Source organism: Bos indicus, chromosome 22, assembly GCF_029378745.1.
Source record: "Bos indicus isolate NIAB-ARS_2022 breed Sahiwal x Tharparkar chromosome 22, NIAB-ARS_B.indTharparkar_mat_pri_1.0, whole genome shotgun sequence".
Lineage (NCBI taxonomy): Eukaryota > Metazoa > Chordata > Mammalia > Artiodactyla > Bovidae > Bos > Bos indicus.
In genome coordinates this window covers 17,536,242-17,551,566 of record NC_091781.1, presented here as the reverse complement: position 1 = coordinate 17,551,566, position 15,325 = coordinate 17,536,242, and the positions used below count along the sequence as shown (strand labels likewise).

The following is a 15,325-nucleotide window of genomic DNA, read 5'->3' as shown; positions in this document are numbered from 1 at the left end:
TTCTGTGTTTAAAAACAAACAATACCTACTGCCCCAGAACTGTCCATCAGTCCAAGTCTTGGAAAAACTCAGGCTACCATGTGTTCTGCCCTTACCCAACTCAGGATACAATGTTTCTGGCCCTGAAATGCTCAGGGAAAAAATGAGAAGATTCTCCGTTCCTAATACTTGATTCTAAATAACCTGAAGCTGTTTCCCAAGAGCCCTAAGAAAATAGAGGATCTTTGGGAATACTCTTCTTATAAAAATTTTCTTCTTAATTTGGTATTTTAGATGAGACAGAATCTACCGTTCTAGAGTACTAACAATTTTTATATGAACAAATAGTAAGATCAAATAATTTCCAAGACACATTCACAGTGTCACGTTGCTATTAGCATTTCAGATTAGTAGGATTCATTCAAAAGGCAACAACACCTACCACTGTCAAAATGATGTGAAAGATATTAGAAACAAAAGTTTTCTATAGGAAGAGCTCTACCACAGCTTCAGGTGTATAACAAACACTGAGGAAAATGTAGAAATCCAATAGAAACTGAAATGTTTGATCAATTACGGCACAGAAACCCAAGAGAATGCTGCACCCACCTGAACACAAAATGGTAACAATACACAGCTTAATGCTATGTCATCTTTCAAAATCACATCATCATCTTAAATTGTCTTTTAAAAAACCACTTGGAAAAATGACTCACCTTCAAATCTCTCATTTTTGAAGGTTTCCCATCCATTATATTTGCTCAATTAAATTCTTCTCTTTTTGTCTTTCTTGTCATCTCTACTTTCTAGTATAGTTGTCTTTATCTCCTTCACCCACTCTCTTGATAAAAATTTTACTGTCTATCATGCCTTCTTTTCTAACTTTAGGAAAAATATCTCTATAAAGGCTACATTTACAGCAACATAGATGGACCTAGAGATTGTCATACTGGGTGAAGTAAGTCAGACAAAGACAAATACCACATGATATTGCTTATATGTATAATCTTAAAAAAAGCGTACAAATGAACTTATCTAAAAAGAGAAGAAGTTACAGATTTAGAAAATAAACATATGGTTACCAGGGGGTAAGGGAGGGGTGATAAACTAGGAAGATAGGGACTAACATATACATTACAATATACAAAAGAGATAACTAATAAAGACCTACTGTATAGCACAGAGAATTTTACTCAATACTGTGTAATGGCCAATGTGGGAAAAGAATCTAAAATAGAGTGGATATATGTATATGTGTAACGAATTCACTTTGCTGTACAGCAGAAACTAACACAACATTGTAAATCAACTATATTTCAATAAAAATTAAAATTTTTTTATCTCTGGGCTTTCTATTTTGTTCCATTGATCTATATTTCTGTCTTTGTGCCAGTACCATACTGTCTTGATGACTGTGGCTTTGTAGTAGAGCCTGAAGTCAGGCAGGTTGATTCCTCCAGTTGCATTCTTCTTTCTTAAGATAGCTTTGGCTATTCGAGGTTTTTTGTATTTTCATACAAATTGTGAAATTATTTGTTCTAGCTCTGTGAAGAATACCGTTGGTAGCTTGATAGGGATTGCATTGAATCTATAAATTGCTTTGGGTAGTATACTCATTTTCACTATATTGATTCTTCCAATCCATGAACATGGTATATTTCTCCATCTATTAGTGTCCTCTTTGATTTCTTTCACCAATGTTTTATAGTTTTATATATATAGGTCTTTAGTTTCTTTAGGTAGATATATTCCTAAGTATTTTATTCTTTTTGTTGCAATGGTGAATGGAATTGATTCCTTAATTTCTCTATTTTCTCATTATTAGTGTATAGGAATGCAAGGGATTTCTGTGTGTTGATTTTATATCCTGCAACTTTACTATAATCATTGATTAGTTCTAGTAATTTTCTGGTGGAGTCTTTAGGGTTTTCTATGTAGAGGATCATGTCATCTGCAAACAGTGAGAGTTTTACTTCTTCTTTTCCAATTTGGATTCCTTTTATTTCTTTTTCTGCTCTGATTGCTGTGGCCAAAACTTCCAATTAAAAAAGAAAAGGCTACAGAGCAGAAAACAAAGTCCCCTGTGATTGCAATACACACCCTCCACATCCTGCCCTCCTCACTTTGTGAACCTTACAAAGTGGCAGGAGACGATGGGAGGAGAGGAGGAACGGTGTCAGGCCTCAGAGATATTTTCTGGTTAATTTTGCCTGTCTCTTAGCATGCACAGGAAACAGAAATCTAAAATAATCAACTACTGTAAGTTTCTTACCTTTTGAATGAATCTGATTCTGATGAAGAAAGAGCTTCCTCTTGAATATCAGTACAACTGAAAGAATCATCTTGTCTGCTACGCTCTAATTTCCCTGGGAAGTCCAGCTTTGATTGACGGAAGTGGTTTGTTTCTACCGAGGGTGTATCTGATGATTTAATTTTATTATCTTCCTGTCCTACAAAAGAAAAAGGAAAGAAAGGGAAAAAAAGAAATATTTAAGAGTACCTTAAAATTTATAACCTCTGTATATTTATTATTTCCACTACATTTAATATTGCTATTTGTACTTGGTAAAATAGAAGTTTATGTAATATTGACTCCAAAACTCTAGTTTTGGAGCCAGAGAATAAAGAATAAGCACTACACTTGTGCCATTTGCTTACACTGTCCACCCATGTATTTCCAGATTCATTAATTCAAAAATAAAATTTTCTTTGAAATCAAGAGTGGGGAAAAACTTATAATTCTAATGAGGCTTTTATTTACAGTGAAAGTGAAGTCACTCAGTCATGTCCGACTCTTTGCGACCCCGTGGACTGTAGCCTACCAGGCTCCTCCATCCGTGGGATTCTCCTGTCAAGAATACTGGAGTGGGTTGCCATTTCCTTCTCCAGGAGATCTGCCCAACCCAGGGATCGAACCCGGGTCTCCTGCATTGCAGGCAGACGCTTTACCATCTGAGCCACCAGAGAAGCTCAAGAATTCCTGCATATTTCATAGATCAGAGAATAGTGATAAACATAAAAAAAATTACAAAAAAGTATTAAAGATTCAATTAATAAGAGAACTACAATCTTTGTCACTGACTGTTGTATGGTAGTGAATCTTTCTGGTCATTTTCCTAAATCTGTTACACAGAATCTACTATTCACTGGTGAAAAGAAAAACTAATCAGACATAACCAAGGTATCTGTTTGATCAAGACACATCACATTTCTACTCATCCCTTGTCATATTCTCACTTTCTGAGTTCTCTTATTGCAGATCAAGGCCCAGGACAGCTGAGGGGATGCAGACAGTGTTTGCCAGAATGTGACCTGCAGGTGTGACCAAAGGTCTGCAAATATGAAGGCAGAAGTCATCTCCGTGCAGCTGTGCTGGGACTTCAGCTGTGCTGACTTTAAGGTCAGGGACTGAGTAAGCACCTGACCCCCTTGACATGTGCCATGAGGACAGAATCTCCTTTCGCATGTTTGCTCACAGGGAAGCAGAGCTTTTACACACTACTCATACACTTGTGGAGACAAGTGACCTTTCACAAAGGACACCAACAAGAACTGTCAAGGTTTTGTGGAAAAATTACGGAAAAGGAGTAAGACATATTCTTCAAACAAACAAACCTTCCCAACTTCATATGATCAAGATTTTTCCAGAAATAAGTATAAGTTCTTGTTACACTGGAGAACAGCATACATCACACAAGAGTATAATTTCTAAAACTAAGCTCCTGATGTTCTCTGGCTTTCACTAAGCCTGCTCATTACCAATACAAGCCATATCCTCTAACGTTTATCTGGGAAATGGAAATGAGCAGCTAACTAAGACAGGATCTCTAGGATCTTCTCTTGCAAACAGACACCTACAACCAGGTTAAAAGGACACAATGACCCACTGAACCCAGGTGACTCTATCACTCAACTTTCTGGGTGAATACAATCAAGTTGGTAATCCAGGGAGAAGGAATTTAACATGAGTATCTTTTATTTTTACACCTGATTTATATTCTTCTCTTCTTTCACTTAAAGAAAATTTTAATTAACGTATGTATTTTTGGCTGTGCTGGGTCTTTGTTGCTGTGCAGGCTTTTCTCTAGTCCTAGCACACACAGGCTTCTCTTTGCAGTGGGTTCTCTTGTTGCAGAGCATGGGCTCTAGAGCATGCAGGTTTCAGTACCTGTGGCTCCCGGGCTCTAGAGCACAGGCTCAATAGTTGTGGCACACGGTCTTCAGTGTGCCTTGGCATGTGGGATCTTCCTGGACCGGGAATGGAATCTGTATCTCCTGCACTGGCAGGTGGATTCTTTACCCCTGAGCCACCAGGGAAGCCCCTTCCACTCCTACGTAAGCTTCCACAGGATAAATTTCCTCTTGCGGACAAGTATTGTTCAACAAGCATGGACAGTGAAAGTCAGTTATCCTTCTTATCTGTCCACGGATCTCAGGAGAGAACTCCAAATAAAGCTGAACGCATGAGGCCCCAACATTAAACTTCTCCAAAGACATGCATCAAAAACAGATGAAGGTTTTACTTAAGAAGACACATACCTCATGCACTTATGCTGGCACTCTGATGAGCCAGTTATTGTAAAGAGCAAATGTTACACTGGCTGTATGACACTGTACAAAGCCCAGCCTTTCAGCCTGTTCCATTCTCTCTCTCTCTCTCTCTCTCACACTCCCCACCCCTCCCAGACACACGCCTTCACACACAGCAATCTACCAGCAGTGCTCATCTCTGAACCCTAGAGAGAGTAAGTCATGCGTACATACACAAAGAACACACAACTCCTGAGTATAAGCAATCAATCGTCTTCAAAAGGCAGTCAACCAATAAACAAAAATATTCTCTTTATCTGAAATATTAAGCTGGATTTTCTCAGGGATTAAACTGCTTTCTGACAACATATTTTAATAACAGCATGAACTAAGTTGCTGACAAAGACCACAAAGAATATACATAAAAAACCTGTACTCAGTCAGCAACCTTCTACAGAACACCAGGAGAACAGAGGACAAAAATAAAGAATGCAATAGCACCAAAAGGATAAACTACTTAGATGTCAACTAACCAAAGCAATCCAGCAATACAATGCAATCCCAGTGGATTATTTTTTTGACAGAAATAGAAAATCCACCTCAACATTCACATGGAATCTTAAAGGAAATCAGATGGCCAAAACAACCCTGAAAAGGATGAATAAAGCTGGAGAACTCATATCCTCTGACTGAAATTTATTACAAAGTTATGGCAATTAAAACAGCATAGCACTGGTGTAAGAACAGATATACAGACCAATTAAACGGAACACAGAGTACAGAAATATGTCCTCACATATATAGCCAACTGATTTTCAAAAAGGATACCAAAAGCATTCAATGGGGAAAGTATAGTCTTCAGACAAATGGTATTCAGAAAACCGGATTATCGACATGTAAAAAGGATGAAGCTGGACCCTTACTTATATTATATACAAAAATTAACTCAAAGTGGACCACAGACCTAAATAAGAGCTAAAACTATGAAACTCTTAGGAGAAAACATAGAGGAAAACTTCATGACACTGATTTTGCAACAACTTCATGAATATAAAAGTGAAAGCATAGGCAACAAGAGAAAAAACTGATAAATTGAACTTCATCAAAACAAAGCACTTTTGCATCAAAAGATACTATCATGGAAATAAAAAGACAACAGAGAAAAAGTTTATATAAGGAATCAATATTCAGAATATTTAAAGAATTCCTAAAACTCAACAACAAAAAAAAAGCCAATTAAAAAATGAGCAAAGGGCTTAAACAGACACTTCTCCAAAGAAATAAAACAAGTGGCAAATAACCATATAAAAAAATCTCAATCTCATTAGTCATTAGAAAAATATAAATCAAAACCACAATGAGATACAAATTTATATCTACCAATATGGGGTTTCAGTAAGAAAAATGAAAAATAACAAGTGATGAGCATATAGCAAAACTGGATTCCTCAGCACTGCTGATGGGAATGTAAAATGGTGCAGCCACTACAGAAACTAGTTTGGTGGTTTCTAAAAAGGGAAACAAAGAATTATTGTAAGAACCAGAAATGCCACTGCTAGGTACTTACCCAAAAGAACGGAAAGCAGAGGCTTGAACAGATACATGAACACCAATGCACACAGCAGCATCATTCACAATAGCCACAAGGTGGAAAAAAACCATTACAAATGAATGGATGAACAAAATACGGTCTATAGAGGCAATGGAGTATTATACAGCCATATGAAGTAATAGATTTTGATATATGTTATAAAATGGTGACCCTGAAGACATTATGCTTAATGACATAAGCTGATACAGAAGAAAAAAATAATACATGATTTCACTTTTATGAGGTACCCAGAAGAAGCAAATTCACAGACACAGAAAGCAGACCAAGGATTACTAAGGGCTGGTGGGGAAAGTGAAAGAGTTATTACTTGATAGGTTAGTTTTGAGTGTAATAGTGGTGATGGTGACACAGCATTGTGAATGTACTTACAGCCACTGACTTAGGCTACCCACTCCAGTATTCTAGCCTGGAGAATCCCACGGACTGTATAGTCCATGGGGTTGCAAAGAGTTGGACACAACTGAGTGACTTTCACTTCACTTAAAGTCCTGGCAATAAAAATATAATATTAATCTCAAATTTTTACATGGGCTAAAATTAAGGAATGTGCGATGTATTAGCTTTAGATATTTTAGCAAAACATTCCATTCAAAGTAAATACCAGTGAACTACAGTAAAAATAATTTATTCTCTTTGTAGGATATCTGAGGATGGGCAGCAATAAATCCTATACCTCAAGCTTAAACAACTAAGAAACTTCTGATTTATCATGAAAGGAAGAGGTATTTTTAGAAACTATATCTTCAGGACACCTCCTCATTCATTTATTTCTGGAATAATAAAACTAGTTTACATCCAACAACTGCTACATGTCTAAATATACTAATAAGTCCAAAGTAAAGTTCTTTGATTTTATTTTTTTATATTAAAAATAGTAAAATTCAATACACTTCTGTTTTTAATTAAAGTCTCTTACCCACACATACAGAGGATAGTTTTTCTGTAGATTCATCTCCTTTTGTTGCTTTTCTTTTGGACATTCCAACAGTCTTTTTGTATCCTTTTTTGGCTTGATCCACCAGAAGATGAAATTCATCCTGATGTTTTTTACCTGAATTCAAAAGAGGTCAGTAAATCAGGACTATAAAAGGTACACGTACGTCCACAATCGACAAAGTGAACATCAAGAACATAATCAGTTCAGTTCAGTCACTCAGTTGTGTCCGACTCTTCACAACCCCATGAATCGCAGCACTCCAGGCCTCCCTGTTCATCACCAACTCCCGGAATTCACCCAGACTCACGTCCATCGAGTCAGTGATGCCATCCAGCCATCTCATCCTCTGTCGTCCCCTTCTCCTCCTGCCCCCAATCCCTCCCAGCATCAGTCTTTTCCAATGAGTCAACTCTTCGCATGAGGTGGCCAAAGTACTGGAGTTTCAGCTTCAGCATCATTCCTTCCAAAGAAATCCCAGGGCTGATCTCCTTCAGAATGGACTGGTTGGATCTCCTTGCAATCCAAGGGACTCTCAAGAGTCTTCTCCAACCCCACAGTTCAAAAGCATCAATTCTTCGGCGCTCAGCCTTCTTCACAGTCCAAATCTCACATCCATACATGACCACAGGAAAAACCATAGCCTTGACTAGATGAACCTTTGTTGGCAAAGTAACGTCTCTGCTTTTGAATATGCTATCTAGGTTGGTCATAACTTTCCTTCCAAGGAGTAAGCGTCTTTTAATTTCACGGCTGCAGTCACCATCTGCAGTGATTTTGGAGCCCAAAAAAATAAAGTCTGACACTGTTTCCACTGTTTCCCCATCTATTTCCCATGAAGTGATGGGGCCAGATGCCATGATCTTTGTTTTCTGAATGTTGAGCTTTAAGCCAACTTTTGCACTCTCCTCTTTCACTTTCATCAGGAGGCTTTTTAGTTCTTCTTCACTTTCTGCCATAAGGGTGGTGTCATCTGCATATCTGAGGTTATTGATATTTCTCCCGGCAATCTTGATTCCAGCTTGTGCTTCTTCCAGTCCAGCATTTCTCATGATGTACTCTGCATAGAAGTTAAATAAGCAGGGTGACAATATACAGCCTTGACGTACTCCTTTTCCTAATGGAACCAGTCTGTTGTTCATGTCCAGTTCTAACTGTTGCTTCCTGACCTGCATACAAATTTCTCAAGAGGCAGATCAGGTGGCCTGGTATTCCCATCTCTTTCAGAATTTCCCACAGTTTATTGTGATCCACACAGTCAAAGGCTTTGGCATAGTCAATAAAGCAGAAATAGATGTTTTTCTGGAATTCTCTTGCTTTTTCCATGATCCAGTGGATGTTGGCAATTTGATCTCTGGTTCCTCTGCCTTTTCTAAAACCAGCTTGAACATCAGGAAGTTCACGGTTCACATATTGCTGAAGCCTGGCTTGGAGAATTTTGAGCATTACTTCAAGAACACAAATGTGCTCAAGAACAGCACCCTTTGAACTCATTTACAATGAATTTAAGAAGCCTGGCGGTTGTGGGGCGGAGGCGGGGGCGGGGGGAGATGCTGTGGCAACCTTCTTTTATATTAGTATCTTCTCCTTTTCTCAGATACAGACTTGAAACATAACATTCCTAGTTTACATCTGTAGGTTTCTTCCCACATCCCATACTCGTTTAAAAAAGCTTTTTGTTAGAGCATGAAAGAGGCCGTTTTCTTAAATATTTCCAAAAGACACCAGTCTAACTTCTAAGATATAACCGTACTAGGAGGAAGAATATTAACTGAGTTTAAAAGTAGAAGTTTCTAGGAAAGATGGATAAAAACAAAGAATACCCACTTTAATTCCCCCTTTTCCTTCACATTTCTTGCCTGTTTTCTAACAGAACCCCTTTGATAATCTAAGACCCCCACCACCATCAATCTATCTTGGTATATTATAATTAATCAATCTTAATTTACTACTACTTCAAACACCTCTGAAGATAATTTAAGCTTGACCTCCAGGTCACCACTATTAATGTACATTAATTTACTCAATAAAGAGTAGCCACTCATTCATTGTTAGAGCATGGATTTGAGGACATCTATTTTTTATTCTGAACCAAGGTTCAAACAGCTGAGGTTGCAAACACTGCTGCTGCTGCTAAATCACTTCAGTTGTGTCAGACTCCATGCGACCCCACAGACGGCAGCCCACCAGGCTCCCCTGTCCCTGGGATTCTCTGGGCAAGAATATTGGAGTGGGTTGCCATTTCCTTCTCCAATGTATGCATGCATGCCAAGTCTCTTCAGTCATGTCTGACTCTGTGAGACCCCATGGACAGCAGCCGACCAGGCTCCCATGGACAGCAGCCGACCAGGCTCCCCTGTCCAGAGGATTCTCCAGGCAAGAATACTGGACTGGGTTGCTATTTCCTTCTCCACTTAAACACTGTTAGCAACCTTAAACACTTAAGTCATGGTCTAAAATGTTGTTGTAAATTCTATACAATTTTAGAGTCATACTGCAAATAATTAAAAGTTTTTAAACTGTTTTCATCCAATAACCACCTTGTTCCTTGAACATTAGGGAGAGACTGTTCCTGATTCCAACATATTTATGTGTATGGTATGTGTATGCAAACTCCCAGTGAAACTAATGTGTTGGGCTGTAAAGTGTCTGGTAGGTTTTAAATAAGAGACTGGCTAAAATCTCAGGAACAAATAAGTTGCCCATAAAGATTATTAGGAAAACTGAGCTCTTCAGAAACAGGTGAGATCTTATGATTAGGCAAGAGCAACAGCACTATGGGGTCTACATAATCTAATCAGCTCTGTTAACAAGTCTCCTCCACTGTTAATTTATGGATTATGGATTTAAGAATTACTCAAGAAACTTCCTAATGTAATCTCGTAACAGTTAAGAAGGCTTAATGACTTTGTCTTCTGAAGGAATAAAATCCCAGGTTTAAAAAAGAGATTTTCTTTTTAAATCTAATTACCCCTCCAGCTAGACTAGAAACAAAAGTAAATGGCAACCACTGCTCCAGCTTTGGCCCAAGAAGTCCAACAACAACTGCTCAAAAAGTGAACAATGCCAAGAGATTATGACTGATAAAATCGTTCCTATTCATTTCTCCACCTCATTTTAGGAGTAATGCCATTTGGCAAGCAAAACTTCAGAGTTTAAATTCAATGCCCTGAATTTACCTCTTAAAAGTTTTAAGTGGATCAGATAGTGGCAGGAGCAGATGAATAAGCTCACATGCAACCAAGTCATATTCTTCAAGATTTTTAGTCCTTGAATCATACCTTTCTGCCTTGCCAAATGGAAATATAATATTCTCTAGTGCCAAGTCAAGTCCTTCATACCCTGACTACCTTCACTGCTCTTTTTAGAGCATATTTTACACCCAGAGTATCTCTGGGTCTGCCCATGAACCCAGGGGTGAACCAAAACCAGGATCCAAGAGTGGCACAGACTCAAGCCTGTCCAGTGACACCAATGAGATACATACTCATCTACTTTATATCACAGGAAGAGTTTGAAGTCAGGGTCTCCCAAAATAAAATCTCATGTCTTTTTTTTACCAACTAGCTATGACATTCATGCAATGAAACATGGATGAAGAACAGATTAATAGTAAAAGCTAACACTCACTATGGGATTATTCATTCAACTGTGAACTGACTAGCCTCACTTTAAATTTATGATCATAAGTCTCAAATGAGCACTCAGCACTATCATACAACTTTTCTACCTTTCTCCAGTAAACTTTTACAATTCTCCAAAATGACAACTTCACACTTCCGCCAAAACTGCAACACTTCCTTTTCAGTTGGGCTCACATCACTCTGAAAATACAGGTAAGTTCTAACAGGAACTCTGACATCTTACAACTATTACTACTTCATCTGTGCACACATGATCTATCTTCCCTCGCAGTGAGCATGCAAAGGCTGTCCTTGCTGCATTTAAGGACCAAGCTCTAATTTATGCTCTGGATTCCATTAAGGCCTTCTCAAGGACGTAATGTATGCAATTATCCTTTCCTGTAACACCAACTTCTCCTCTCTTTTGAATCTTTCCCACTGCATACAAGTAAGTTTGGGATGGGATTGTGCTTTTGAAAGTTAGAGTGTGGGTTGTGAATACAACTTAGTAGGTCCAGATCAGCATCTTTTTCTTAATAAAACAAAAAGAATAGGATAAAAAGTGCCAGAGTGCATTAAAACGGAAAGAGGAAACAACCAAGATGTCCTTCAGTAGGTTAACAGATAATCAATCAAACTGTGGTATATCCAGAAAGTGGAGTGTCAACCAGTTCTGAGAAGAAATGAGCTATCAAGGCATGAAAAGACAGAAGAGCCTTACACGAACAGTACTAAGTGACACAAGGGGCTTCCCAGGCGGCACAGTGGTAAAGAATCTGCCGGTCAATGCAGGAGATGTAAGAGACATGGGTTCTATCCCTGGGTTGGAAAGGTCTCCTGGAGGAGGGCACAGCAACCCACTCCAGTATTCTTGCCTGGAGAATCCCATGGTTAGAGGAGACTGGCAGGTAACAGTCCATGGGGTTGCAAAGAGTTGGACGTAACTGAAAAGACTGAGCAGGCAGGCACATAAGTGAAAGTAGACAATCTGAAAAGGCTACATACATACTATATAATTCCAGCCATATATAGGATATTCACAAAAAGGCAAAACTATGGAGACAGTGAAAAGATCAATGCCTGGGGTTGAGGGTGAGGAAGGGAGATGAACAGATGAAGCACAGAGGACTTCAGGGGCAGTGAAAACACTCTGTATGATATTGTATTGGTAGATACACGTCACTAATTTGTCAAAACCCATAGGATGTACAACACCAAGAGAGAACCTAGAAGTAAATTACAGACTGTGTTTGATTATGAGTGTCAGTGTAGGCTCAACAACTGTAACAAATATACTACTCTAGTGTGGGGATGTTGGTATTTGCAGAGGTTATGCATGTGTGGAGGCAGGGAACACACAGGAATTCTGTAATTTGTCCCCGCTTTTAAAAAAAAGTAAGATCAGTTATGGTTTGGATAAGCATAACCAAGTGGTTTTGGAAGTCAATTATCTCAATACTTTTATTTTTTCAAAGTCACTAAAGAAATTCTGAAAAAAAATGACAGAAAACAATTTTTTCTAATGTTGGAGACAGTCAAGGTCAAGGACGGTGCATACGAACATCATTTGAAAATATCTAAATACAACCTTGTAAAAACATGGAAAGATTAAAAATTGTTTTGCAAAATTTATTTCAGTAATATGCGTGCATACAGTTAACAGTAATATAAAATAAAAATTTCACTGTGAGTTGCAGTAAAAACAGATCAGATAACCACTGGGTTAAGTATCTTCCAACTTTAAAGTGAAAGTTGCTCAGCCATGTCCGACACTTCAAGACCCCATGGACTCTACAATCCATGGAATTCTCCAGGCCAGAACACTGGAGTGGGTAGCCTATCCCTTCTCCAGGGCATCTTCCCAACCCAGGGATTGAACCGGGGTCTCCTGCATTGCAGGCGGATTCTTTACCAACTGAACTATCAACAAACAAAACCGTCCCTGGACCCAGCACCCACCTCCAGCTTTGACTTCATTTCTCTCTCTTACTGACACAGTGAAACTTGCCCTAAGAGTTGTCTGCCTTCATATCTCCACTTCCTCACCTCAAATTTGGTCTCAATCAATTCTAAGTGCTTCTGATGTCTCCTGTCCTATGAAACCACTCTTGCCACAGTGTGTTGTGAAACATGAGTCATGAAATCAATTACCTGTCTCACAAACTGGATACTTTTCATATATTTTAACTAAAACAACACATGACAACAGTTTAAATGCAGAAGTTAATGTGAGTGAGAGTCAAGATGTCTCTAGTAAGCAAGACATTAAAGAGATTTGCAAAAACAGAAAGGAGTATTATTCTTCTCACTAACTTTTTTAAGATCAGACTTACTGAAAAATAATTTGCACAAAAAAATTTTTAAGTGGACAATCTGATGCATTTTAAGAGAATGTATAGCTGTGTTAGGGAGAAGGCAATGGCACCCCACTCCAGTACTGTTGCCTGGAAAATCCCATGGATGGAGAAGCCTGGTAGGCTGCAGTCCATGGGGTCACTAAGAGTCAGACACAACTGAGCGACTTCACTTTCACTTTCCACTTTCATGCATTGGAGAAGAAAATGGCAACTCACTCCAGTGTTCTTGCCTGGAGAATCCCATGGACGGAGAAGCCTGGTAGGCTGCGGTCCATGGGGTCGCACAGAGTCAGACACGACTGAAGCGACTTAGCAGCAGCAGCAGCAGCATAGCTGTGTTATCTACCAACACAACCATAAAACAAAAGATTTAAATTATCCACAGACTTCCTTTGTAGTCAGTCCCTGCCTTTTTCCACCTGTAGCCCCGGGCAGTACCAATCTGCTTTCTGTTACCATACTTCTGTCCTTTCTAGAAGGGTTCATAAGTGGAATTATACAGGGTGCTACCTTTTCAGTTTGGCTTTTCTGTTAGTATAATGTTTCTGAGATTCATCCTGTTGTTTCAAATGTCAGGGGTTAGTTCTTTTTTGAATGTATTGCAATGTGTTTATGGATACTGAGATTGTTTTCAGTTTAAGATAGTATGAATAACCTGCTGTAACATTTATCTGTAACACTCATCAAACTGTTGACTTATAAATAATGAACTTTATTTTTTGTAAACTACATCTTGACAAATCTGATTCTAAAAATCTAGGTGTGGATATATGCTTTCACTTCTCTTGGGTAAATAGCTAAGAGTAAGTAGGTGCATGTGTCAATTTATAACAAACTTCTAAACTGTTTACTTAAGCGACTGTATCTTTCTGTATTCTCACCAGAGATGTAGAAGAGTTTCATGTGCTCTACATCCTGGTCAACACTTGGTATTGTTTTTTCTTTTGTGTCATTAAAACAAGCATGTAGTATTATTTTACTGTTATTTTAATTTCTATTTTTCCAAAGATTCGTGACTAATGACTAACAAGACAAATGATATATTTTTCTGTAGTTATTTGGTATATGAGTATTTTCTTTTCTTGAGGAATCTGTTGAAATATTTGCCCTTTTAAAAAATACTGGGGATTGCCTAGCAGTCCAGTGGTTAGGACTCTGCTCTCACTGCTGAAGGCTTAGGTTTGATCCCTGGTTGGTAAACTAAGATACCAAAAGCCGTACAGTATGGCCAAATAAAAAAATAAAAAATACTACCTAGGACATATTATTGAATTATAAGAGTTCTTGATAAAATATAGATTCTAGCACTTTGTCAAATACAAATTTTATAATATTTCCTCATAATCTGTTACTTGCTTTTTCATTTTCATATCTGTCTTCTGAAGAGTAAAAGTTTTTATTTTAATAAGATAGAATGTATTACTTTTTTCCTTTTCTTTTATGATTCATACTATTTGTTAAAGGTGATCATGTTTACTGTGAATAAGAAATCTTATTTCTTCCTTTTAATCTGAGTATTCTTTCTATTTCTTGCCTTATCACACTGGCAAGAATCTACAGTATAATGCTGAATCCACAGAACAACGGTAAGAACAGTTATCTCTACCTTGTTTCCAGTCAGAAAAGAAACATTCACTATTTCACCATTAAATATGACATTAGTTGTAAGTTTTTCAGATCTCCTAAACTGAATTGATGCTTTCAAATTTGGACTCTTCAGAGTCCCCTGAACTGCAAGAAGAGCAAACCAGAAACCAAAGAAAATCAACCCTGAGTATTCATTGGAAGAACTGATGCTGAAGCTTAAGTTCCAATACTTTGGCCACCTGATGCGAAGAATGGACTCACTAGGAAAGATCCTGATTCTGGGAAAGATTGAAGGGGTGGCAGAGGATGAGATGGTTAGATAGCATCACTGACTCAAAGGAAATGAATTTGTGCAAACTCCAGGAGTTAACGGAGGACAGAGGAGCCTGGCAGGCTACAGTCCAGGGAGTCGCAGAGTCAGACACAACTTAATGACTGAACAACACATACAGGATTAATGAAATTCTTGTTTAGTAAGAGTTCTTCTAATTATTGAGTGTTCAATTTTGCAAATGCTTATCTGCATCTACTTAAAAAATTACACAGTGTTTTTCTTCTTCAGTCTATTAATGCACTGAATTATGTTGATTAATTTTCTAACATTAAACCAGTCATGCATTTTTAGGATAAGTGAAGTCACTCAGTCGTGTCCGATTCTTTGCGACCCCATGGACTGTAGCCTAACAGGCTCCTCCATTCATGG

General features: G+C 38.1%; 1 protein-coding gene across 5 annotated transcripts in view; it reads right to left on the bottom strand.

The window, feature by feature from the left end:
• The window catches only part of RAD18 (RAD18 E3 ubiquitin protein ligase), a 111,702-nt gene that overhangs the window by 39,261 nt on the left and 57,116 nt on the right, over positions 1 to 15,325 (bottom strand). For 4 of the 5 annotated variants that reach the window (XM_019985070.2, XM_019985071.2, XM_019985076.2 and 1 more), the window contains 2 exons: positions 7,038 to 7,172; positions 2,252 to 2,429 (listed from right to left, as the gene is read on the bottom strand). In XM_019985070.2, the coding sequence (XP_019840629.2) occupies positions 2,252 to 2,429; positions 7,038 to 7,172 (313 nt within the window). The remainder of the gene's footprint in view (positions 1 to 2,251; positions 2,430 to 7,037; positions 7,173 to 15,325) is intronic. The other variant, XM_019985073.2, reaches the window with a different exon arrangement.